This window comes from Microtus oregoni, unplaced genomic scaffold, assembly GCF_018167655.1.
Source record: "Microtus oregoni isolate MIOR12 unplaced genomic scaffold, Mior012 000033F_ref0000390, whole genome shotgun sequence".
NCBI classification, from domain to species: Eukaryota; Metazoa; Chordata; class Mammalia; order Rodentia; family Cricetidae; genus Microtus; species Microtus oregoni.
In genome coordinates, this window is record NW_024543092.1 from 25,217,621 (window position 1) to 25,241,923 (window position 24,303).

Consider the following 24,303-nt stretch of genomic DNA (forward strand, 5'->3'; position numbering starts at 1 on the left):
TCTGTGGTTTGTATCCCCATTTCCACTCACAGCCACTTAAGCTCAGGGCTTTGCTGTTGCAATCAGCAGAAAAGCACTTTTACTGAAGCCAAGATGTGAAATTCTATTATAAGGATGAGTTATGACAAACAGTTCAAAGATGAGAGCTGACTAACTTCTCAAAGGACGGAGATCAGGAACTGGGGCAACTATTAGATTGTGTTTGATATGTGTTGAATGAAAGCACAGACTTCAGTAAAAGTGCCTGGGTTTACTCAGCTACCACATGTCCTTTAAGCAAGTGCCTTATCTTCCTGACCTGCAAGGGAGAGGTGATTGCATCATCTCCATAGGCTGTCTGACTATGACATGGCCTGTGATGCTCTCCTCTTCCACACAGACTGTTGATGGAGTTTCTGTTCTTCCTGGTCCTGCAGCAGTTCAATCCCAAAGAAACACACAGAAACTATATTAATTACGAACTGTTTAGCCTATTATCAGGCTTATTATTAACTAGATCTTACAACTTAAATTAACCCATAATTCTTGTCTATGTTAGCCATGTGGCGTGGTACCTTTTATCAGTGAGGCATTCTCATCTTGCTTCTTCTGTGTCTGGGTGGTGACTGTAGACTGAGCCTTTCCTCTTCTAAGAATTCTCCTAGTCTGTTACCCTGCCTATACTTCCTGCCTGGTTACTGGCCAATCAGCATTTTATTAAACCAATAGAGCATACAAAAGCATTGTCCCTCAGCAACAGACCATGATTCTCCACATTCTACATGCTCTCACACAAGGAGGCCCTGGCCTAAGTTTATGTGTTTCTGGTTCAAACAATCAGCTGCCTGACAAACATTTCTCAGGCCAGATTTTATGTTTTCAAGACAACCCGTTTGATCCAGATAGGGCCAATAGTTCATCTAACAAGTTAGAGGTATTTGGTCTTCTAGTTCCTATGCTGTTGCTGAGGCTGAACTTCAAATGTGTGTAGATATTTCTTAGTGAGAAGGTATTAGTCAGGCTAAAATCCCCAAAGAAAAGTTTTCTATTAGTCCCAAGTCACTTATACCTCTTTTTATAATCACAAATAACTCCCCAAGTAATTGACTTGTTGGATGCCATTTAACGACAGAAGAAGGTGGTAGGCAAAGCTTGCCTCTAAATCCAATATTTCTTTTCTCTAAACAATGCTTTAGCTACATCTATTTCCTGCATGTATCCAAGCATGTAAGATGGAAGACTTGAAGTAGTTTAAAATTGGTATTATGTTTACTTTTAGTTTTTAAAATAAAGGAAATAGTCAGCTACACTTCAGAGAAGGCTTTTGACCAAAGCAACTTATAAAAGAAAAGCATTTAGTTGGGGGTTTGCTTACAGTTTCAGAGAGTTAATCCATGATCATCATGGTGGGAAGCATTGTGGCAGGCAGGCATGGAGATGAAACATTTGTGGAGGGAAAAAAGCAGCTGACTGACACATTGTAGGATCTCCAGAAATGCCCTTGTCTTCAAACTACTGTATATCAGTACATTAACTCCACGAGACTCATCCACTGTGACAACCACAGATGTTTCCAGATTTTTGCTACTCATCTCTCATGGGGACAAAAACTCGGTTTCAAACTGCTTTTTAGAACCCCTGTTAGGCTGAGCGGTGGTGGTGCATGCCTTCAATCCCAGCACTTTGGAGGCAGAAGTAGGCGGATCTCTGTGAATTCCTTGTCTACAAGAGCTAGTTTCAGGACAGGCTCCAAAGAGAAACCCTGTCTCGAAAGATCAGCAAAAACAAAAACAAAAACAAAACCCCCACTGTTTGTAAGTAATATCCTGGCCTCTCCCTACTGCATGTAAGCACTAAGTTTACTGGGGTCAGTGTAGTCATTATGAGGGTGACATCAGTGTTTCTCAAGACTACAGGCGCTTACACTCACCTTGGGGAGTTTTAAAAGCACGTACTTGTGAGACTCTACCTCAGAGAAATGGAAAGGTCTCTTTTGAGTAGGACTTGAGCAATTTATTGCAAAGATTTTCAGGTAGTTCTAATTTTTGCACAATTAACAAATATGCATGACATACTAGTCTTTCTGGAAGTATATGCATTAGTCGGGGACTAGAGAACTCACAGAAACACCCAGTAGTCAAGTGAGTACCTGTATTGGCTACTTGTTGGAGGAGAGAGCCTCTAGCTTGTTCCTGGCCACTTAGCCCTGAAATAACCACACAGAAACTGTATTAATTAAGTCACTGCTTGGCCCATTAGCTCTAACTTCTTATTGGCTAAGTTTTACATATTATTTTAATCCATTTTTATTAATCTGTGTATTGCCATGTGGCAGTGGCCTACTGACAAAGTTTTGGCATGCCTGACTCTGGTTACAGTTGTGGCTCCATGGCTTCTCTCTGACTCCACCGTTCTTTCTCCCAGCATTCAGCCTAGCTTTCCCTGTCTACCTAAGTTCTGCCTTGCTATAGGTCCAAAGCAATTTCTTTATTCATTAATGGTAATCACAGCATACAGAGGGGACTCTCATATCAGTTACTTGTCTATTACTTCAACCAAACACCAAAGCAACTTATAAAATAAAGTGTTTATCTCAGAGTCTATGATGGCACAGCAAAAAGCATGGCAGCAGTTGGCTGCAGCAGCCGTTGATAGTCAGGAAGCAGAAAGAAATGACTGGGAAAGGCATGGGCTTTAAAACTTAGGGGTCTACCCCCAGGGACACACCTCCTCCTAATGCTTCCCGAGCAGCCATCAACTGGGGACCAGGGATTCAAATGCCTGAGACTTATGGTGGGTATCTTCTTCAGATCCCCATGACACCCATTTCCTGTAGCCATAAACAATGTTAGTTGTTGTTCAGTTCCTTATTCTGAAAATACAGGAAACATATTTGCCTAAACCCACCTTAGAATTCATATATTTACTTTCTCTAGTGATTACTATGGTTTTGTCTTGGCAGCTAATTCTTATGTCCAGCTCTTCTCTCACATATTCAATCTTATCTCAAAAGATTATTCCCTGCCAGAATTAGGAATGGTTGTGCATACATGCGTGTGTTACCCCAGTACTCAGTAGGCTAAGGCAGGAGATCATGAGCTCGAGGCCAGCCTGGGTTATAGGGTGAAAGACAAAGTTAGTAAAGGAAGAAAGGAGGGCTGGAGAGAGGAGCTACCTGCATGGCAGCTCACAACTGTCCGTATAATTCAAGTTCCAGGGGATCTGACACTGTCATAAGATATACATGCAAGCAAAACACAAATACGCACACACACACACACACACACACACACACACACACACAGAGAGAGCGAAAGAGAGAGGGGGGAGAGAGGAGAGAGAGAGATGAGCAAGAGAGATGAGAGAGAGAGAGAGAGAGAGAGAGAGAGGAGAATTGGAGAGAGAACTCACTGATTAATACTTGCTACTCTTTAAAGGACCTGAGTTTGTTCCTTAGCATTCATGTCTGGTGCCTCACAACTTCCTGTAACTCAAGCTACAGGTCTGAAGTCCTGGGCTTTCAGGTCTTCAAGAGCATCTATATTCCCGTGCATATCCCCATACACATACAAACACATTAGACATAATTAAAAACTAAAACTAAAAATTTCTAAAAGAAAGCAAGGGAGACAGGGAGTATCCTCCTTTGATTTCTGTTGCTGTGGTAACATCCTGACAAGCAACTTAGGGGAGAAAGCTTTGATTTTACCTTACAATCCCAAATTACAACCCATTACTGCTGGCAAGCTGGAGCGGCAGGAATTTGAGTCATGACGTCACATGACTAGCCAGTGCAGAGAGAGAATGAATGCATGCTTCCATGCTCATTGGCTTTTGTGCTTGTTCTCAGCTGGGTCTCCACTCTTACATGGTTCAGGACCTGCTGATTTGGAAATGGTGCCACCCACAGTGGGCTGAGTCATCCCGAACATCAATTAACTTAAGACAGCCTTGTCTCCTATCCCATGACCATAGGCCAACCCAATGTAGACAGTCTCCCACTGAGGCTCTTTTCTAGGTTATCTCAAGTTGGAATTAACCATCACAGGGAGGGGGAGAAGGAGGGAATGGGAGAGTTATGTGCCAGGTATACCAGTTGTCTCAGACTCAGGATGTAGTAGCAGTCAGATGGCCTGTTTGATGCTATCAAGCTAAGGCTTCCTTGTAAGGCCATGTCTTATCTCCATCCTCCCACGCTCATGCGTATGTACACAAGTGGTTTTCTGTCTTTGGAACACCTTTAGTGTTTTATCAAAGCCAAAAGGTCAACATCCTCAAAGACACAAAAGATACATTCCGGGTTGAAGGAGTGGTTCAGTAGTTAAGACCACTCATTTACTGCTCTCACAGACACAGGTTCAGTTCCCAGCACCCATGTCAGGTAACTGCAGTTCCCAGGCTCACAACTGCAGCTCCTGAACGCCTACCACTTATGTGAGCACATGCAGACACGTACACATATTTAAAAATAACAAAAAAGACGTATTCCCTCCCAATTAAAAGTCAAATCCTGTGAGAAGTTTGGATTCATTTCATTTATTTATCATCCACCACACTCCGTTTCAATCTATTTTATGGCCATGTGGCGCAACAAAACAGCTTTTGTTATGGTAACTGATGACGATCACGTCACTCAATCCCAGGGACACTTTCAAGGTCTTGCTTCACAGACTTCACATTGGCATTTGACATTGCTTATTTACTGTTCCTTCCTTGAAGCACTTAGTCATTTGTTTTGTCTAGCATAACACCCAGGAGCTCCAGCATTTCTGCCTCCTCTTCCTCTACCTAGGACCTGAGCTATTCCAAAGTCAGTTTCGTGTATACTCAAGAGTTTAATCTTTCCCTGTACACTTACTGGTTTTCTGTTTTGGAAATGATGTAACCAGCTCTCTCAGACTCAGGCTGCTGTGGCCTCCCAGTAGTAATAGACTATCCTGTGAAATAGAGCTAAAATAAGTCCTTTCTGCCTGAAGGAGCTTGTTCCCAGGTTCGTGCTTCCATTTAGAAACTGCTTGGATGATTCAAGTGCAGCAGAAACTCAGTAAGTGCTAAACCAAATGATCCCCCAACCTCCCAATGTTCTTCAAATACATTAACACTCAAGTGGATGGATACCACTATCATTGAGCTGTAAATACAGAAGTAACCTCTTCCTCCTAATGCTCAGTCCAACCCCAGGAAGAGTATTCTACTGTTCCCCCAACTCACTCTCCACCTCTATTACACTATCCTGGTTCATTATGCCATTCTTTTGTTTCTTTTATCTGCAAAACTTCTAATTTGGGAGCATTTTATCTACTTTGGTACACCCTAATCTTTGTTTGGGATTTATATCTAGAGTACAATTTTCAATTTACCAATCCTGTTAAGTCACCATCAAGCTAAAATTCCTTTGATGATTTCCTATTTTCCTAGACAATCTGCTTAGTCTCTGGATAACCTTGCCTTTGTAGAGCCTCTCTCTCAGTTACTGTGTGGTCTCTCAGTACTATGTATTCTAGTCCTTGATAGTGAAGGCTAATCTTCACTGTCAGTTTGACTATGTTTAGAGTTATCAGGTAAACACACTTTTGCTTGTGTCTATAATACAGTTAGAAGGAAGACTTAACTCTGAATGTGGGCAGCATTAGTCCAGGACTAAGTAAAAACAAGAAAGCAAGCTAAGCATCAGTGTTTATCTCTCTCCTTTCTGACTGTAGAAACAATGTAACCAATTGCCTTATATGTCTGCCTCTATGTCTTCCCCACTGTGATGAACAGCAAATTGTAAACCAGAATAAACCTTTGCTTCTTGAAACTGTACTTGTTAGGTAATTTGTCATAGCAACTGTTTTAGTCACTGTTCTATTGCTGTGAAGAGACAGTAGGACCAAGGCAACTCGTATAAAAGAGCATTTAATTAGGGGCTTGTTTACAGTTTCAGAGGTTTAGTCCATTATTGTCACGGGGGGGGGGGGGGGGGGGGCGGGTATGATTGGTGCATTGTGGCATTCATGGTGCTGGAGCAGTAGCTGAGTAGATGAGAGTTATCTTGATCTACAAGGTGGGAGAGGAGCAGGAGTGGGAGGGGAGGGGAGAGGGAAGAAAGGAGGGAGGGAAGAATGGAGGGAGGGAAGTGAGGGAGGGACGGAGAGAGGGGGAGGGAGGGAGAAAGAGAGAGAGAGAGAGAGAGAGAGAGAGAGAGAGAGAGAGAGAGAGACTGAGCTTTTGAGCCTGGCATGGGCTTTTTGAAAGCACAGTTTCACCCCAGTGACACACTTCTTCCAGCAAGGCAACACCTCCTAATCCTTGTAATCCTTTTTAAACAGTTCCACTCCTTAGTGAGCAAGCATTCAAATATATGAGCCTAGGGAGGTCATTATTTAAATCACCACAGCAACAGAAAAGGAATTAATACATTTGAAGATGTGGTGCTGATTTAATCATCACTGAAACACTTCTTAAACATCCCTGAAGGATACTTTTTAAGTAATTAGTTCTTGTATTAAACCCTAAAAGTAGCAGGGCGGTGGTGGCACACGCCTTTAATCCCAGCACTCGGGATGCAGAGGCAGGTGGATCTCTGTGAGTTCGAGGCCAGCCTGGGCTACAAAGTGAACTCCAGGGCAGTCAGGACTGTCCCAGAGAGAAACCCTGTCTCGAACAAACAAACAAAAAACACCCTAAGTGTGTCTGGTTTTGCTCTATGACAATTCCCTATCCCTTAGTGGAATGTCTAAGATGAAGTAAGTATACAGAATGACTTAATATAATGCAGTATGGACATTCTTCATACTCACGGGTCTCACAATGTAGCACAGAAGCAGGGTGTGTTGGTTTGAATAAAAATGCTCATACAGGCTCACAGAGAGTGGCACTGTTGGGAGGTATGGCCTTGTTGGAGGAAGTTTGTTACTGGGAGGTGGGCTTTGAGTTTTCAGAAGCCGAAACCAGGCCCAGTGTCATTCTTTCTCCTGCTTGCTGGTCTGATGGTAGAACCATCTCTCTAGCACCATGTCTGCTTGCACGGCACCATGCTTTTCTCCATGACAATAATGTAATAAACCTCCACATTGTAAGCCAGCCCCATCAAATGTTTTCCTTTATAAGAGCTGCCGTGGTTGCCAGGGCGGTGGTAGCACGTCTTCAATCGCAGCATTTGGGAGGCCACGGCAGACAAATCTTTGTGAGTTCAAGGCCAACCTGGGCTTCACAAGATTAAACCCAAAACAGAAAACAGAGCTCATACTAAGATGATCCCAGCACTTGGGATCACACGGCTTTAATCCCAGCACTAGGTAGATGGAGACAGGAGTGATATGGCTGGCTGGAGAGTGAACTATAAACCAGGAAGACCCAGGAGCTCAGTGCCATCTAAGGATTCATTGAGATGGATGGAGTTTTGTAGAGACAGCAACAGTCTGAGGATTCTTAGGGACAGGATCAGCCCTTTGGTCTGAGCATTGCTAGTGGCTGGCTGCTCTGCTTCTCTGCTCTTTCAGCGTTAACACCTATATCTGTCTCTGGGTTTTTATTATTAAGAATAATTAGAATTCGTGTTACAGGAGGCTGTCTCCTACAGCCACCCATATCTAAAAAAGAAAAGGATTTATCAGCTAACAAAATGGCTCAACTAGTTAGGGCAGTTGTTGCCAAGTCTGATGACCCAAATTTGATCTCCAGGCCCCAAATGATGAAAGGAAGGAGTCGAATCTTTCAAGTTGTCCTCTGACCTATACATACATGTGTATATTGTATCATGTACATACACATACATGCACATACACAAAATAAATGTAAGAAAAACCTTTAAAAAAGAAAAGTTATTAGTCATAATCCCCAAGTATAATAACCATCATGTCTGAATGAAATCACTCACAGTGGACGAGGTAGAATACAGTGCCAGGCAACCGTTCTGCCCAATTCTGGAGACAGTAGCTCCTACAAAATTATGATTAGAAAAGTAGAAAAAAGACAATTACTATGCCTTAAAATTTCATAAGCCTATCAAAGAACTTTACAAATTTACACATGATATTTGGGAAATTCTTCTATTTGGCAAGGCACTCAAGTTGATATCATATGCTAAAACTGAAAACACCCTTTATCTAACCCATGTGATCTACACAATACAATAATTTAGTAACACAGATACTTGAGTATGTGTTGTTTACCTATGATCACCAAGTCTAATAATACCTTAGTAGGCACTGTGACTTATAGGGGATGCCTTTAGCCCAGAAAAAAAAAAATCAAGATTCAAAAAGTTGTTCCCACAGAATATGTATCAATTCCACATGACCATAAAATAAAAAAAAACTGGAATAATCTTAAGCTACTTTAATATTAAGTAGGGAAAAGAATATATTTATTCCTATAGTGACAACCACAAAATTAGAAGAGGAAAGAGCTACTGCTTTCGATCTGAGACATATTTTATCATCATGGAACTGTTTCTCTATTTAAGAATACTGTGTGGCTGGGTGATGGTGGCACACGCCTTTAATCCCAGAACTCGGGAGGCAGAGGCAGGCAGATCTCTGTGAGTTCGAGACCAGCCTGGTCTACAGAGCTAGTTCCAGGACAGGCTCCAAAGCCACAGAGAAACCCTGTCTCGAAAAATAAAAATAAAAATAATAAAAAAAAAGAATACTGTGTGTGTGTGTGTGGAGGGGGGTAGGATCATTTTCATGTCACTGTGTTTTTCAGATTCCTGACAAAGCAACTTATAGGAAGAAAGGTGTACTTTGGTTCATTGTTTTGAGGCCAGAGCCAAGATATAGTTTAAGCCACACCCCCAATGATTCACTTCTTCCACTGAGGCCCTACCACCACAGTTCCACAACATCCCAATAGTCCAGCAAAGTTTGAATCCATGCAAGGATGATGTAGGTGCTTCAATCCTTTAATTTCCTCTGGAAATGACCTCATAGACACACCCAGTTCTATATTTTACTATCTCTTAGATATTTCTCAATCTAATTGCATTGACAATAACAAATCACAGACATCTATTGGCAATCTTCATTAGCATCAGAAATAAAGATTCACAAAATAATGTGTTAGAATCTGTAAATGTCATACTCTCCCATGGTGTGGGAGGTCCTTCTGTCTATGTGTTACTTTTATTGGTTAATGAATAAAGAAACTGGCTTGGCCTATAGCAAGGTAGAAGGAAGGCAAAGTCAGAGAGAAGCCATGTAGCCACTGGAGACAGATGCTGGGAACTTTTGCAGGTAAGCCACAGCCATGTGGCGATACACAGATTAATAGAAATGGGTTAAATTAATATGTAAAAGTTACCCAATAAGAAATTAGAGCTAATGGGCCAAGCAGTGATTTAATTAATACAGTTTCTGTGTGATTATTTCAGGGCTGGGCAGTTGGGAAGGAACAAGTAGCCTCCTTACTATACTCCCAAAGGACTACAAAGTGTTTCGAATGGAACCTGAATAGTAGCAAAACAACCAAACCCAAACCCCTAATGGCTGATGCTAATTTTTTGGAATTTCTGCTATTTATATGTTTAGATAATCACTCTGAGGCTGTTGTTTGATAATAAGAGACGCAGTTGGGTTCAGTGCTTGAAGAGACCCCCCATCAAGCTTTAAGAATCTGAGTCACGTCCCTTGGAAAGTGAGAACCAACCCCTGCAAGCTGTCTCTGACCTCCACATGTGTGCAGTGGCATACAAGCAAACACTAATAAAAAAAAAACAACAACAAAATGTAAAGAGATTGTTTATTAAAAAAAAACCTGGGAATTTAATCATGCAGCTAACAGATACTGAAAACACATTGTTGCATTACACCTGGACCTTTAAGACCCAAACAGGCTAGATTCCTTTTTTTAAATATTTATTTATTTATTTATTTATTATGTATACAATATTCTATCTGCGTGTATGCCTGAAGGTCAGAGGAGGGCACCAGACCTCATTGCAGATGGTTGTGAATCACCATGTGGCTGCTGGGAATTGAACTCAGGACCTTTGGAAGAGTAGGCAATGCTCTTAACCTCTGAGCCATCTCTCCAGCCCCCCAGGCTAGATTCTTGCAATTTTTTATACATTATATTTCTCTATATTCTTAAATCATTCTAAGATATTACAGATCAATGAAGTATATTGGTTTTTCAAAACATAAAGCTTCAAAGTTAAAATTTTTATTAGAAATTTCCCAAATAAGCTTAAGAATTATTTGGAGAATATTATTGCAGTCCAACATTAAACCTCAAGCATTCCTGTGAAGCAAATCTAACTTCAAATAACAAAATAGGGCTGATCTTGGTAGCACACACCTTTAATCCAGCACTTGGGAGGCAGAGGCAGGCGAATCTCTGTGAGTTCGAGGTCAGTCTGGTCTACAAAGCAAGTACCAGAACAGCCAAAGACACACAGAGAAACCCTGTCTTGAAAAACAAAGCAGAACAAAATAACAAACTAGGAAGTTTTAAAAATTAGCCCCACATGGTGGGTACAACGGTAATCCCACCCAAACTAAGAACAGCCTGGATCGTGGCTGTAGATTTAGGCTGGTCTTGAACTCAGAGATGTGCTTATGTCTGCCTCCTAAGTGTTGGGATTAAAGGCATGTGCCTGTACCCCCCGCTAATTGTATAATGTCTTTTAAAAAAAGTTTTAAAATTTGCAGACCAGAAAAATGAAGTCAGAAAGAATTTTTCTTTAAAAACAAGTTAGCAAACAAACAAAAAATCCAAACACTTGAAAAAAAAAAAAACGGTCAGAGTGGTGGCACATGCCTGAAACCACAACACTTTGAAGGCGATAGGATTATCCCGAGGCCACCCTGGGCTACATAATAAGACGCTCTTTCAAAACCAAAAAGCGTAATAAAAACAAAATTAAAAACCATACACAGATTGCTACATCACCATGCTTGAAGAGATCCTGTTTCCAACACTCTGAGGCCCGCGGATACAGTAAATGACAGAAACTGTCAACTAAGGTGCAGCACCTTCGACCCAGACAGTTACCAACGCCCCTCCGGTGGCCTTTCTTGTTCCAGTTCGGCGCGACACCCTTCCACTCGCCCTCCAGGGAGGGCCCTGGCCAGGCAGTGTTGTAAAAGTTCTTTTTATGAACCAGGCATGGGCCGCCCACACACGAATCAAGTAGCGTCACGGGATGTCAACAGCCAGCAACTCTTATTTTTCTCTTTCACTAGCGCCCCGCCCGGGAAGAGATTTAGACGCAGGGCGCCCGGGCGAGCCACACAGCGGGAGGTGACAAGGTTGCCCAAGAGGGTTCCCAGGCTGCCCGGGTGACGCAGCAGCTCAGGCCGGACCCGGGGCGCACGGCTTGCGGTGACGGGAGCGCCCACCTCCGGGAGCCCCGCGCGACCGCGGAGGGCAGCGTGGGTCCCAGACCCGCATGCTGCGCCCCCGCCCGAGCGCAGCGGCTTCCCCGGAGGGGCGCGCGCCGCCGCCAGGCCCCGCCCCTTCCCGCCAGGCCCCGCCCCTCCAGGCCCCGCCCCGCGCTCGCGCGTCGGCGGAAAGGCCGGGCGTGCGCGCTGCCGCCGCCGCCGCAGCCGCGCGCCGGGAAGGGGGAGTGAGCCCAGGCGGTGACGTCGCTCGGGAGGCGGAGGCGACGGCGACCTCGGCGGCGCCGCGCGGCGGAGACGGTTGCGCTTGCTCGCGGTCTCGGCGTCATGGCGGCTGCCGGCGGCCGATAAGCGGCGGGGCGGGAGCACGGACGGAGGAGGCGCCCTCGGTACTTCCCGCTCGGCCTCGGCGCCCGGAGATGAACTGATCGTGGGACCCGCTCCGCCGCCACCTCCCGCGCGTCTCCGCCCGCGGCCTTCCCTCCCCCCCCCTTCGCCGTCGGCGGCGCGGGTCCCGCGGCCTGGGCGTCCAGGATCGCGGGCCCCGCGCGGGGCATCCTCCACCCGAGGCGCCGGCCCGCGCCACCCTCCTCCCCAAGCCGGCCGGTAAGAATGGGTCGGGGAGGCCGGGGAGGCCGTGAACCGGCGAGGCCCCCCGTGAGGCCCGGCGCGGCTCCGGGGGCGTGGGAGAGCGGCCCGGCGCATCCTCGGCGGGCCTTGGCGGCGCTGCCCGGCGCGCGGCGGGGACCAGCACGTGGGAGCGCGAGGGGGAGGGGGCGGCGGCCGGGCGAGCCCGGGAGGGCGCGCGGAGGGCTCCGGGGAGGCGGGAAGGAGGCCGCGGCGCCCGGCTGCGGGGAGAGAAGGTGCTGCGGCCCCGCGCGGCGCCGCCCGGCAAACTTAGCCGGATCCCGGCAATTGCCGGGAGGGAGGGAGGCTGCAGAGCCTAAGCGACTTTGGGGGGACTCTCATTGTTGAGCGTCCGGAGGGAGTCCGGGCACCCGGAGCAGAACTTAAGGCTGTCGCTGCTGAGGCGGAGAAAGGAGGTGAGGCTGGAAAGGAAGTCCAGCGGACGGGGAAAGCCATCTTGAGGGGCGAGAGGAAGGTGAAAGGGAAAGAGCCCAGGCGAGTGAACTTTTGAGCGCAGACTTTCCGGAGAGAAAGGAGGTGGAGGACTTGGACACGGTTTCGTAGTAAAGCTCTCTCACCGGGGCTGGTATTAATAGCTAACGTTAAGAACTGCTGCTGTCGAGTACTGTGGTTTTTAGATAACCTGTCCTCACGGAGGTGTGAGGAACTGCGCTCTGCAGGTTCGAAATCCTGATCCACCGGGTGCGGTGGCGGCCCCGACTGAGGTGGCAGCAGCTAGTTTGACCCCTCTGTCCTGTGGAGTGGAAATAATCAGAGTTAAGTCTCTGCCGGAGTCGGAGGACAACTCTGCCTTTCCGTGTGTGTCTTGGTACTTTCTGGCTTGGGGAAGGATCTGACGTCTCCTTCCCCCGCTTCTTCCTCTCCCTCCCCTGCCAGAGATCTCCTTTGTTTATTCGTGGTTCGCTTGTAGGTGACTCTAGTGCTGTGGTGAGATCCTGAGAGGTGGAAATAGTGTATCTTGGTGTCCCCCTGCCCCCAGTCGCGTGCCTCGAAAAGAAGATACAGTGTATATTCTTTGTATTACCCTTTTATGATTTTGAAGGCGTCTTAAGTATCACATTGGATAATTTTTTTTCTCATTTTACTCTGATTAAAAACCTCAATTTTGACGTTTGCATTTTTGCTAAGATCATGATAACTTTTACGACACTCTTTTCCATATGGGGATTTAAAAACTTTTCTTAGCTGGAATATGAAGTTCTTGATAATAGGAATTAGAGCTTCATTAACGTAACCTTTATCTTCACCTCGTTTATTTGGCGAAGTTACCAAATAAAACACCATGTTCCACTCTTTGCTTGTCTGTATATCTTACATGGAACCACTTTGTTTTAGTATCTGTATAAGTAGTGCTACACAGTAGCAATTAGCCTTGGGAAGTTTGTTGCCCAACAAATCTTTAAATTCCTTCTGTCAAAACAGCACTAGCAGTGGCAGGCAAAGTTCTAGCAAGCAATTAAGAATGTATTTAATAGATGGTCAGTTATTGCGAGTAAGAGGCTTCCTTACACACCTTCATTGCCACCTCTAGTTGAACGGCCTAGGCACATTTCTGTGAATTCTAAATCGGGTATATTTCTTTTCCTACAGCATATATTCTTAATTGCTGATATATTTTCCCCAGGTTACTCAGAGAGGAGTCCCAGGAAGCCTGTGAATGTTGAAGAAAATTCATCTTTGAAATTTTGATATTCGAGGAAGTTGACGTTTGTATTCATCTTTTATTAAAGTGGGAAGATTTGTGTTGAATTTTAAAACTACCTGATATTTACAATGAATGGACACAGTGATGAAGAAAGTGTTAGAAATGGCAGTGGAGAATCAAGGTAAGCAAGTACTTTACATCAGCTGGGTCCTTGAGGCCTGGAAATGTGTGCGTGTGTGTGAAAGAGAGGGGATGACAGCTGTACAAGACTTTGATCAGTCTAAATGTAGTGGAGGTTTATGTTGAGTTAATTGAAGCTGAAATAGTAAAGAAATATTAATTGATTTGACTGTTAAACTGTCCAAATAAAATCGGCAGGGTTTCTACACTTTTTCTGGAATTTCATGTTTTACACCTGTGTTATCCAGTGTAGTAGCTGTAGCCACACTATTTAGGTTACAAAATGTCCAAAATTCTGAGTCCCTCCAGACATTTCAAGTGTAAATGATGTATGCCATGTGTCCACTATATTGGACAGCATTAATAGGAAACATTTATTTTACTGCAGAAAACTTTTAGAATAAAAATTGATGTGAATTTAACCTTTTTTATTTGTATATTGGAGTTTTAGAGTTTGTAACTAAGACCATATTATTTCTTAGAAATAAAGTTTATAGAAATTAAATGTTAAGTCATTTTTATGTGTAAGACAATCTCTTTGTGTTCTCTCTTCTTTTTAATGGCAGGGTCTTATAACTCATTTGGCCTCAACAACATTTCCCATTCTTTTACCAAATGAAGCACTGGGATTATAGGCATATATCACACCTGGTCCAATTCCTTTAAATTCTTTTGACCCTCTACGTTTTTAGTAGTCTCCACATTACTGTCATATCCATATATTTATATATTCTTACTGTAGAACTCAGCACAGTAGATGCTGGAGTCTGACAGTACAGTTAATCCCAATTCTTTTAGTTACTCGATGTGAGCTGAGGTAAATTACTCTGTTCTGATTTTTGTTCTTGTGAAATGGAACTTACACTGATATTTACTAAAAATTAAAACTTATGTGAGATGCTGTATGTCAGCTTAACATGGTTTCTGGTACACTGGACATTAAGTATTTGCGTATTATCCGTCAGCATTGTGTTTTGTGTCATGCAGGACACTGAAGTGGTTATGGTGATAAATGTGCCGGACAAGAAACAGTAACAACATAGAGAATAAAATAAACAGTTATGGAAGAAACACTGTAGTTAAAACAAGTATAGATTTTTAAGTTAAAAACTTGTGTTGAACTGGGCAGTCGTGGCACACACCTTTAATCCCAGCACTCGGGAGGCAGAGACAGATCTCTGATTTCAAGACCAACCTGGTCTATAGGGTGATTTCTAGGGCAGTTAAGACTTCACAGAGAAACCCTGTTTTGAAAAACAAAACAAAACAAAACAGTTTAAAAAAGAAAAGAAAAAAAAAACTGGGTTGAGGGTGGGTGAGATGGTTGTGTAGACACTTGCTGCCAAGCTTGCTGACTTGAATTTGATCCCTGGGACCCACATAATGGGAAGAGAGAATGGTTCTCTCAGGTTGTCCTCTTCACATGCCATGGCTCTCTAATGCCCATATATAAATAAGTAAACATTTAAAACAAGCAAAACAAAATCAACCAAGCAAATGAAAAGGAAAACCAAAAAACAAAAACCCAAAACCTGAATTGATAACATCTTTGCATGAAATAGTTGTTTCAGAATTTTTCCAAATGTAACATGAGAAAGATTGGATGAATTCTATTAAAGTTGTAGGGACCAGTGTGGTGGCACACACCTTTGATCCCACCATTCAGGAGACAGAAGCCGATGACTCAGAGTTTAAGGTCTCCTGATCTTCACAGGAGTCACAGAAGAGTCAGGACTACATAGACCCTGCCTCAAGAAAACAAAGGTGGTCGTAAAGGTACACATGGTAGAGTTTATAGAATCAGTGGAATTGAAGTTAGATTAGAGGATTTGTGTGAGTGTGCGGCACGTGTGAGGGGGGAGAGACTTTTATTTTGAAATAGTTTGACTGTGTAGCCCTAGTTCACCTGATTCTTACTATGTAGACCAGGCTAGTTGTGAATTCACTGAGGTCTTTGGCTTCCCTAGTGCTGGTGTTAACGTGTATGTCAGATTAGAGGGTATTAATGGCTCAATTTTGAGTCCTAACTCTGTAGATACATTGTAGTAAGTGGATAGAAGAGTTACATTGTGGTCTCATTCATTAGTAGCAAAGAAATGGTTAATAAGTAGCTCTATGTGGAGTAAACATAGGAACCAGGCTACCCACATAATAGGAAGTCAGACTCTTGACTGCTTATCTGCTTGCTTAGTTGGGGATCACCTGCTGGAGCAGTTTCAATAGTTAGTTTATTCCAGGTGTTTGCTACCATATCTAAAGCTAGGAGAAATAATAAAGCCAATTTGATAGTACAGTGAAAAACAAACAAAAACACAAGAGCCTTTGAAATTATTTAGCTGTTTTCTTTCCAACTGGACCAAAGGCTGCACACCTATAATCCTAGGAAGGGAGGTGGAGACAAGAGGATTAGGTGTATGCAGTTATATTTTTTCACAACTTATACTCATTTTAAGTGATTGCAAAACGTATTTCTCTAGTTGTTGTGAGTCAGTAATTCTGCTATATAGACGTTGGCACTTCTGAGGAGCATCACTATTGAGGTATCTGACTTTACATGTGCTTTGGGGTTTACAAGAAATAGGAGGGGTTAGCTTTTCTTTCCCTTGCCTTCCTTATGCTGTTTTGTCTTTTATTTTCTCTGCACCCTTTGCTATTGATACTTACTACCCTTTCTCCAAATGCTTTCACTGTGATGCAGTACAAAGAAAAGGGATTGTGCTTCCATATATAATGAGGTAAACTCTACAGATAGGATTTTCTTGGAAAAAAGAACCAAAAGATATCATAAGTGAAAATAGTAATTTAGGTTCACCTTTGAAGTTAGTACACATATATATATAGTGAAACAAATTTATGTTTGCTAAGAAATGTAAAATGTGTTTTGCTACAGAATTTCATTTTTAAGTTAAGGAAGCTTCTGAAATGAGGTTGCCATTTGATATTTTGGGTTGGATTTAACTTTTTACAGAAAAAGAAATGTGGAGGCGAAGGGGTTGATTCCTCCTTACAGATCAGTCTCTAACTATTGATGAAAAGAAAGAATTCTCGAGAAGTAGTTCTTTTGGTTATGGTATAACTGATGGTTTTGACACCTTTTTGCTTAGATATGTGGGTTGTGACTGAGGGGGAGAGTGGACACAGGCTCCTACCCCTAATCAAGGAGCTATCTGTAATTGATATACCTCATGGCAAAGGAAAAAGGAGTTTTTGCCAATAGAATCTCACTTGGTGTATTAACTATATATATATATATTTTTTTTTTTCCTTTTTTTTTGGATTTTTTTTTTTTTTTTTTTTTGGTTTTTCGAGACAGGGTTTCTCGGTAGCTTTTTTGGTTCCTGTCCTGGAACTAGGTCTTGTAGACCAGGCTGGCCTTGAACTCACAGAGATTCGCCTGCCTCTGCCTCCGGAGTGCTGGGATTAAAGGCGAGCGCCACCACCGCCCAGCTATTAACTATATTTTTGAGTAGGCCTTATTACCAGGAGTAGTTACCAATACAAAGTTAACTCAGTGGTAGTTTTGTAGACTTTTATTTCATTTTGCTTTGTTTGGGCATTTTTTTCCCCTTATAGATCTTTTGCTTGTATATTATGACTTCTTTGTTTTTGTGGGACTTTTTGTGTGTTTCTTTTTAGAGGGGGAATGGAGCTGGGTGGGTGGGGAGGATCTGGGAGGAAGTGGGAAAGCTGTATCAGGATAGATTGCGTGAAGATAATATTTTCCATGGCATATACATTATGATTCTAGCACTTAGGAGGCAAAGGCAAATCTCACTATTCAAGAGTAGCCTGGTCTATACAGTGAGTGCCAGGCCAGACAGGGTTAAAAAAAGAAGTAAATAAAAGCAAAATGAGCATGTGTTTGAGTTTCTAGAACAGTCTTTGTTTTGTTAACTGCTGGCCGGGATGTACTTGTATGATAGTTTCATGTGACTGAAGCCACCCGTGCGCTCTGAGCAGAGTGCTGGGAGTTCCATCTGTGTGGACTTGGGTTGCCATCAGTTTCTTCAAGCCCTGCTTAAACATTTTAAAAGATTCCATTCACTCATTGTTTTGTAGCCTTGGACACGAAGTCCAAGGTCTCACATGTTAAATAAAATGTTCTAATCCCCTACCCCAAGCCACATCTGAACCTCACAGATTTTCATCCTAAGGTTGTTTTGAAGAATAATTTAGTCAGTTTAAGGCCAGACATTTGAAATATTTGATCATATTTTGCTTTTTTTTATGATAACTGAAAATTGTTTGTTAGGTTCAACTTTTAGTAAGTTTGTCACGTGGGTTACAAGATACTTCAGTCTCTAGAGCAGTGGTGTTTTCAACCTTCCAATGCTATGACCCTTTGACACAGTTCCTCATACTGTGATGACTCCCTGACCATAGAATTATTTTCCTTTCTGCTTCTATTATGAATTGTAATGTAAACATCTGGTATGTGACCCCTGTGAGATTGTTTGACCCCACAGGGGTCATGACTCAGAGGTTGAAGGCCACTGCTCTGAATATATATTATGTTCTTGAATAATTCTTGAAGATTGGGAGACGTTGGTAATGTGCTTTAATAGTCTCACCTAGTCTGGAGTTGTTAATGGAATTCAGTTGACTTGAATCTTAGAATGAAATCTTTTGTGTGTGTCTGTGCACACAGTGTCCAAGGCCACAGATAGAACCGAGAACCCTGTGTGTACTGGGCAAGTTTTCTATACTGAGCTAAAACAATGTAAAGTGCTCTTAACCACTGAACCATTTCTCCACCCCAGTGCACATGTTTTAAATATATGCATAAACTTCATTTACATAGAGGAGCCCTATGTAATGTACTAAACTTCCTTGTTTCATAGAAAATACTCTTAACTCTTTAGTAGTGGTAGGTAGAGAAACAGGATCAGTGGAATTCTGATGAATGAAAACCAACTTTCTTGGTAATTGCTCTGAACTCTGATCATCATCATATATATTTTCTTTTTAACTGATACAATGTATATAATATATATTATACCAATTTTCTTAATTGGCAGATACATATATATACACACACACACACAAACATACATCAAAAATTAAAAAGAAAACTTCCAGTTTACAAGTAGGATTTACCAAATTATAATTAATTTCTTTTGGTCCCATGTAGCTCAGTTGCAGAAAGCTTATATAGAATGCAGTCTGAGATTTGATTCCCAGCCCTAAGGAGAGATAGAGCCTTGAGAAGGCACAGAAGAGTCAACGCTGAAGTTTCCCCCTTTCTTCATTGTTGGAAGTCTAACCCAGGGCTTTATACAGTGTTCTGAGTTCGAGGCCAGCCTGGTCCACAGAGAAACTCTGTCTTGAAAAACAAAACAATAAAAACAAAAAATTGTGTTTTTATATTAAATTTGAATGTTTTTTTAAAAGGCATTGTAAAATTATGGTGTTTCTTGTTCTTTATTTTACACTCACTTTTTAAAAAGTCAGTTCAGAAAAATCAATTCAGGTTTCTGAGTTAATGATAACTGTGAAGTAATACTAAGAAGTACTTTCAGGGGTCTGGAGAGTTAGTTTAGTGGTTAAGAGCACTGGCTGCTTTTCCGGAGGACCCTGGTTCAATTCCTAGCACCCACATAGCATCTCACAACTATCTATAGCTCCAGTTCCAGGGGATCTGACACCCTAACACCTGTGTACATAAAATTAAATAAATTATGTATATATAAATAAATTATAAATATATATATATAAATAAATTATAAAAATATATATATATATATATATATACATATATATTAGAGAGGCACTTTCAGGAACATAAGAAACTAGGAAATGATAAAGCTAGAATGATCAGAAATCACTAGTTAAGAAAGCTGGCTGTGGGGCTGCAGAGATGGCTCAGAGGTTAAGAGCATTGCCTGCTCTTCCTAAGGTTCTGAGTTCAACTCCTAGCAACCACATGGTGGCTCACAACCATCTGTAATGAGGTCTGGTGCCCTCTTCTGGCTAGCAGGCATACACACAGACAGAATATTGTATACATAATAAATAAATAAAATATTTAAAAAAAAAAAGAAAGCTGGCTGTGACAATTTCTTGTTATGTCATTAGTTGCGAGAAAGAGTGACTCTTAAGTTCCTTTTCTTTTAATCCACATCTTCGTTGTGTTGTACTTTCTTTATCTTTATTTATTTTTTGTATCCTGTATGTGCTGCTGAAGCTAAGATGCCTCTTTGGAAAGCTCAGTATACTTTGCACTAGCAGCTTTAATTCAGCAATAGGCTGTTCTCTCTCTGAGTAGAATTAACCAAGCTACAATTTTCATAGAGTTCCTGAGGTTGTGGTAAATATAGCTTACTATAATTAGCATTGCAGTTTTTAACTGGTGAGTTTGAAGAGAATATGTGATTTTTGAGTGCAGTACTCTTCCGTGTAAAGGAGAGTTAGCCGCGGGCAGTGAAGCTAGGACCTGACCTCTGCTTCTGTGCTTAACCTGATCCTGACTGTTGTAGTTCTGTGTTTAAAAATAAATGTTTCCTTTGGAAAGAGATGGTTGAAAGATTATTTTTTCTTTAACTTTTTTATTTTTTTTTGGTGTATGTGACAAGGTGTTGTTGCCCAGGCTGGCTTTGAACTTGCTGTGTAACAAGGGTAGCCCAGAACTTTTGGGAGCTCTACCTCCCAGGTTGTACAGATTTGGGTGAGTGCTGGGATTATAGGTGTCTTACCATGCCTGGCAGGTTTGTTTGTTTGTTTTTAAATGGGAAAAATTTAAAATGTATAGAAAGAAATGTGAGAACTCAGCTGAGTTGTGATTCTTTTGCCTGTAGCCTGTTGGGTAAGCAGAATTGGGTTTCATCCTGTAATCTTCTTACTTTATCGGATTCCCTAAGTGATATTGTGTATGTGCTAAATTCAAGGGTGCATACATGTGTATGTATATAATGCCTAAAATACAGTGAACTTGTCTACCTAAAGTCTTTCAGTCACTCATCCCCTGCAGATTCTCTTTTCTTTTTATTGATGTTGTTACTTACATAGGTTCTATTTTCTGTGAATTTCTGAGAAACAGCGTCATGAACCTTGCCAGAAAGAGGCTAGGTAAATTTTATTTTGCTAGAAACAATTAGAGTGGCAAACAGTGTGATTGTTGACTTTTCTGACTTAACCTTACGATGTACACATAGGGTTTTTGTGTGTCAGAGGAAATTTTAAAACATAGTCCCACAAAACTTCTTTGCTGGGCTGGAGAGATGGCTCAGTGGTTAAGAGCATTGCCTGCTCTTCCAAAGGTCCTGAGTTCAATTCCCAGCAACCACATGGTGGCTCACAACCATCTCTACTGAGGTCTGGTGCCCTCTTCTGGCCTGCAGGCATATACACAGACAGAATATTGTATACATAATAAATAAACAAATAAATATTTTTTTTTAAAAAAAAACTTCTTTGCTATCCAGTGTTATAATTCCTGCTTTCTGGGTAAAAAAAAAAAATAAGAATTACAGTTACAATATATCTACTGTATCTTTCATCATAACTAAGGAAAACTATAATTATTTATTCTTCAACTCCATCAAAGACTCCAGAAGGATATATTACCTAAGCAACAAGAAATGAGCAATTTTCAAACTTTAGAAATGACAGAGACATCTCGCTGCCTGGACAGTCACCCAAAGTTCTTTTGTACCATTGGGGCATCCATCTTTGGCCTTCAGGCCCATAGTATCCAGCACACATTTCCATGAAGCAGGAAAATTCAAAGACAGTCAGTCATTTTCTGCTGTGTCCTGCAGAATGTCTCGCAGACTCCTTCATGAATCAGGAGCCCCGAAAGACCATCTCACCCTTAGGCAAGTTCAGCAGTCCTCTCTCTGCGGGTTCTTTATGTCCAGTTTATGCATCAGTCCAGGCAAGGGCAGTTTCTTGCCCAATGGCTAACCAACTCCATAAGGAGCCTCTTCGATGCCCATCTTCCTCCTGAAGTAGATTGGTGTTGGCCAGGAGCAGACGTGTCTCATTGTCATAAAAAGCCCTAAGTTATTAAAACATTAAATGCCATATTCTGTAGTCTTTGAAAGATATGAAGAATGCCTATTTAACTGAAATATATCTCTATATATCTAGAAAACATAACTAACATGACTACAAGCTTGACTATTGATGATTATCCATTAACAACCTAAATTTCTTAATTATACATTACATTTTAAAAATGAACTACACAATCACAATACCTTAATATCAGAAGTACATATACACATAACAAAATTGACCTTAAAATCCTTACCAATGCAAATTATTCATATCTATATCATCTGTCTGGTTGTATTCTGTTCTACAAGGTTCATTCTTGGTTCTTTTTTTTTGTTTGTTTATTTTTTTGTTTTTTCGAGACAGGGTTTCTCTGTAGCTTTGGTGCCCGTCCCGGAACTAGCTCTTGTAGACCAGGCTGGCCTCGAACTCCCAGAGATCCACCTGTCTCTGCCTCCCGAGTGTCGGTTCTTGTTTTTTTGAGATGAGCTTTCTCTGTGTTGCCTTGACTGTCCTGGAACTTACTGTAGGCCAGGCTGGGCTTGAACTCATAGAGATGCACCTATCTCTGCCTCCCACGTGCTGGGATTAAGGGCACACACTACCACTGCCTGGCTCTATGGGGTTCATTCTTACCCCACTCTTGGTCTCTTTGACATCCAACCATGGGAAACCTGGCTCAGGTTATCTATGCACTCATGTATATTAAACCTAAAATATGTGCAAAATAGGTTCAGAATGTAATATGCTATATGCTTGTATTTAGCTTTGCAGTATCCACTCAACCCACAATTTTCCAAAGTTACTTATTAGCTCATTCTCCCTTCAGTTATCAAATCTGTAATAAAGTTAGGCTATTTGGGACCCATCACACTTGTTAATTTTATTTTTAAAATTAACTTTTTATTTATTGTGTCTTTTACATCCTGCATCTCCATCTCATTCATTTCCCATCCCTTTATATCTGCCCTCTGCCCTTGCAGCCTTACCCCCAAAATAAAATAAAATAAAATGAAAAAAAAATAAGAAAGAAAAATCTCATCGTGGAAGCTGCAGTGTGATGCGGTGGGTCAAGAAGTAAACTCTTTTATCCATGTATCTTTACTTCCAAGTGTTGATTCAGAGTCACTGGTCTGGCTCGAGGCCTCTGGTTTCTGCTACCCTCTCAGTGCTGGGTCCTCATTGGGCCTCCTGTTGTCCTGTGTCATTGTGGAGACCCGCAGCTCTGGGTCTGAGTTTTGACAAATGCAAAGAAACAATTCCCCGTACCCTAGTTCTGTGCAGAACAGCTGACTTACGTCGAAAGTTTTCTTATGCATCTTAGATTTCCTGGGTCATAATTTTCATTTTAATAGGGTTTCAGAATAATTATATTCATATCAAGATTCATAATAAAGCTGTTACAACATGTTTTAAAATACTAAATGGACTTTAGAAAACAATTTAGAGGCAATGATGGAGTAGTTCGTTTGTATATGTAGTAGTTGAGCAGGTATTCATGGGCCATATAGTCGTGCAGGAGAGGTGACCCGAGAATGATGCGGTGAGCTATGTAGAAAATTTCCACTGAACTTTTTTTTAAATGTAAGATTGATGTATTTTGGAAAGAAAGAACAAGTAATAAATTTAGTAAAGAAATGAAGGTTTTTACAAAGATTATTTCTTCCCAGTAAAGAAGTGCTATTTTCTAATAAAGAAAATATATTGGACTTTTTAGTTTTGGAGTCTTTACCCTGAGATTTATCCCTTGTTACGCTGTTTTTTGTGTGACTTAGTTTGAATGAGGGAATGGGAAAAAAGGAAACTAGTCTAAACATTATGTTAATGTAAAGGCATTATGATTTAACCTGCCCAAAATATTGTGGGAGGCTGAAGTAGAGCAGTGACCTATATCTGGGGCAGTGTGGGTGGCTGCAGAAAAGATGGGATACTATTGTATAGTATTTGAAGAGGAAGCATTTGCAGAAACGGAAAAGTATAAAGATAAAAATAGGTACCCATCCTGCCCCCCCCCCCCTTCTGAGACTGGGTCTTAGAACTTGCTGTCTTGATAATTGCTTTGTAGACCACCAGGCTGGCTTCAGAGTCACTGAGGTCTGCTGTTTCTGCCTCCCAGAGAGCTCTTACTTTCCCTCTCTCTCTGTTACGTTTGTCCTGGTTTCCTGCTTCTCCCTGCTCTAGTTCATGTCTCAGGAATTTTAGCTGATTTGTTAGACATGCACAAAGTTTTTGTTCCTTGTAGAAACCCCTGCTCAGTAATTGTTAGTTGAGGAGGTAAACAAGTGAGATCAAATTAATAATTGTACAAAACCTTTTAAATGTCTGTGCATTCTACGAACTGCAGTGTATTAGAGACCACCCAAGCCCAGGGCCTCAAATACAAATCTTTTCACTGTCAGGAGGGTGTGTGCTACCCTTGGATGTTATGGGTTCCATTAGCATGGATACCTGCTCCTCCGTTTGTCCTGGCTGGTGGGACAGCTGAGAAGAAATTAGGGTGATGGTGCAGACCCTACATACATGACTTGTTTC

General features: G+C 41.9%; 1 protein-coding gene and 1 long non-coding RNA gene across 6 annotated transcripts in view; one reads left to right on the top strand and one right to left on the bottom strand.

The window, feature by feature from the left end:
- Window positions 1–11,300, bottom strand: part of LOC121466651 — a 31,005-nt gene extending 19,705 nt beyond the window's left edge. Inside the window, exons 1-3 of one of the 2 annotated variants that reach the window (XR_005976787.1) lie at window positions 10,855–11,300; window positions 7,841–7,902; window positions 4,842–4,916 (exon numbers count right to left, since the gene is read on the bottom strand). This is a non-coding gene — a long non-coding RNA (uncharacterized LOC121466651). Of the gene's footprint in view, window positions 1–4,841; window positions 4,917–7,840; window positions 7,903–10,854 lie in introns of those variants that run through there. The other variant, XR_005976786.1, reaches the window with a different exon arrangement.
- A 223-nt stretch (window positions 11,301–11,523) lies between these two features.
- Window positions 11,524–24,303, top strand: part of Chd1 (chromodomain helicase DNA binding protein 1) — a 70,662-nt gene continuing 57,882 nt past the window's right edge. For 2 of the 4 annotated variants that reach the window (XM_041680025.1, XM_041680028.1), the window contains exons 1-2: window positions 11,524–11,909; window positions 13,576–13,777. In XM_041680025.1, the coding sequence (XP_041535959.1) occupies window positions 13,725–13,777 (53 nt within the window). In that variant the 5' untranslated portion in view covers window positions 11,524–11,909; window positions 13,576–13,724. Of the gene's footprint in view, window positions 11,910–12,324; window positions 12,347–13,575; window positions 13,778–24,303 lie in introns of those variants that run through there. The other 2 variants (XM_041680026.1, XM_041680027.1) reach the window with 2 other exon arrangements.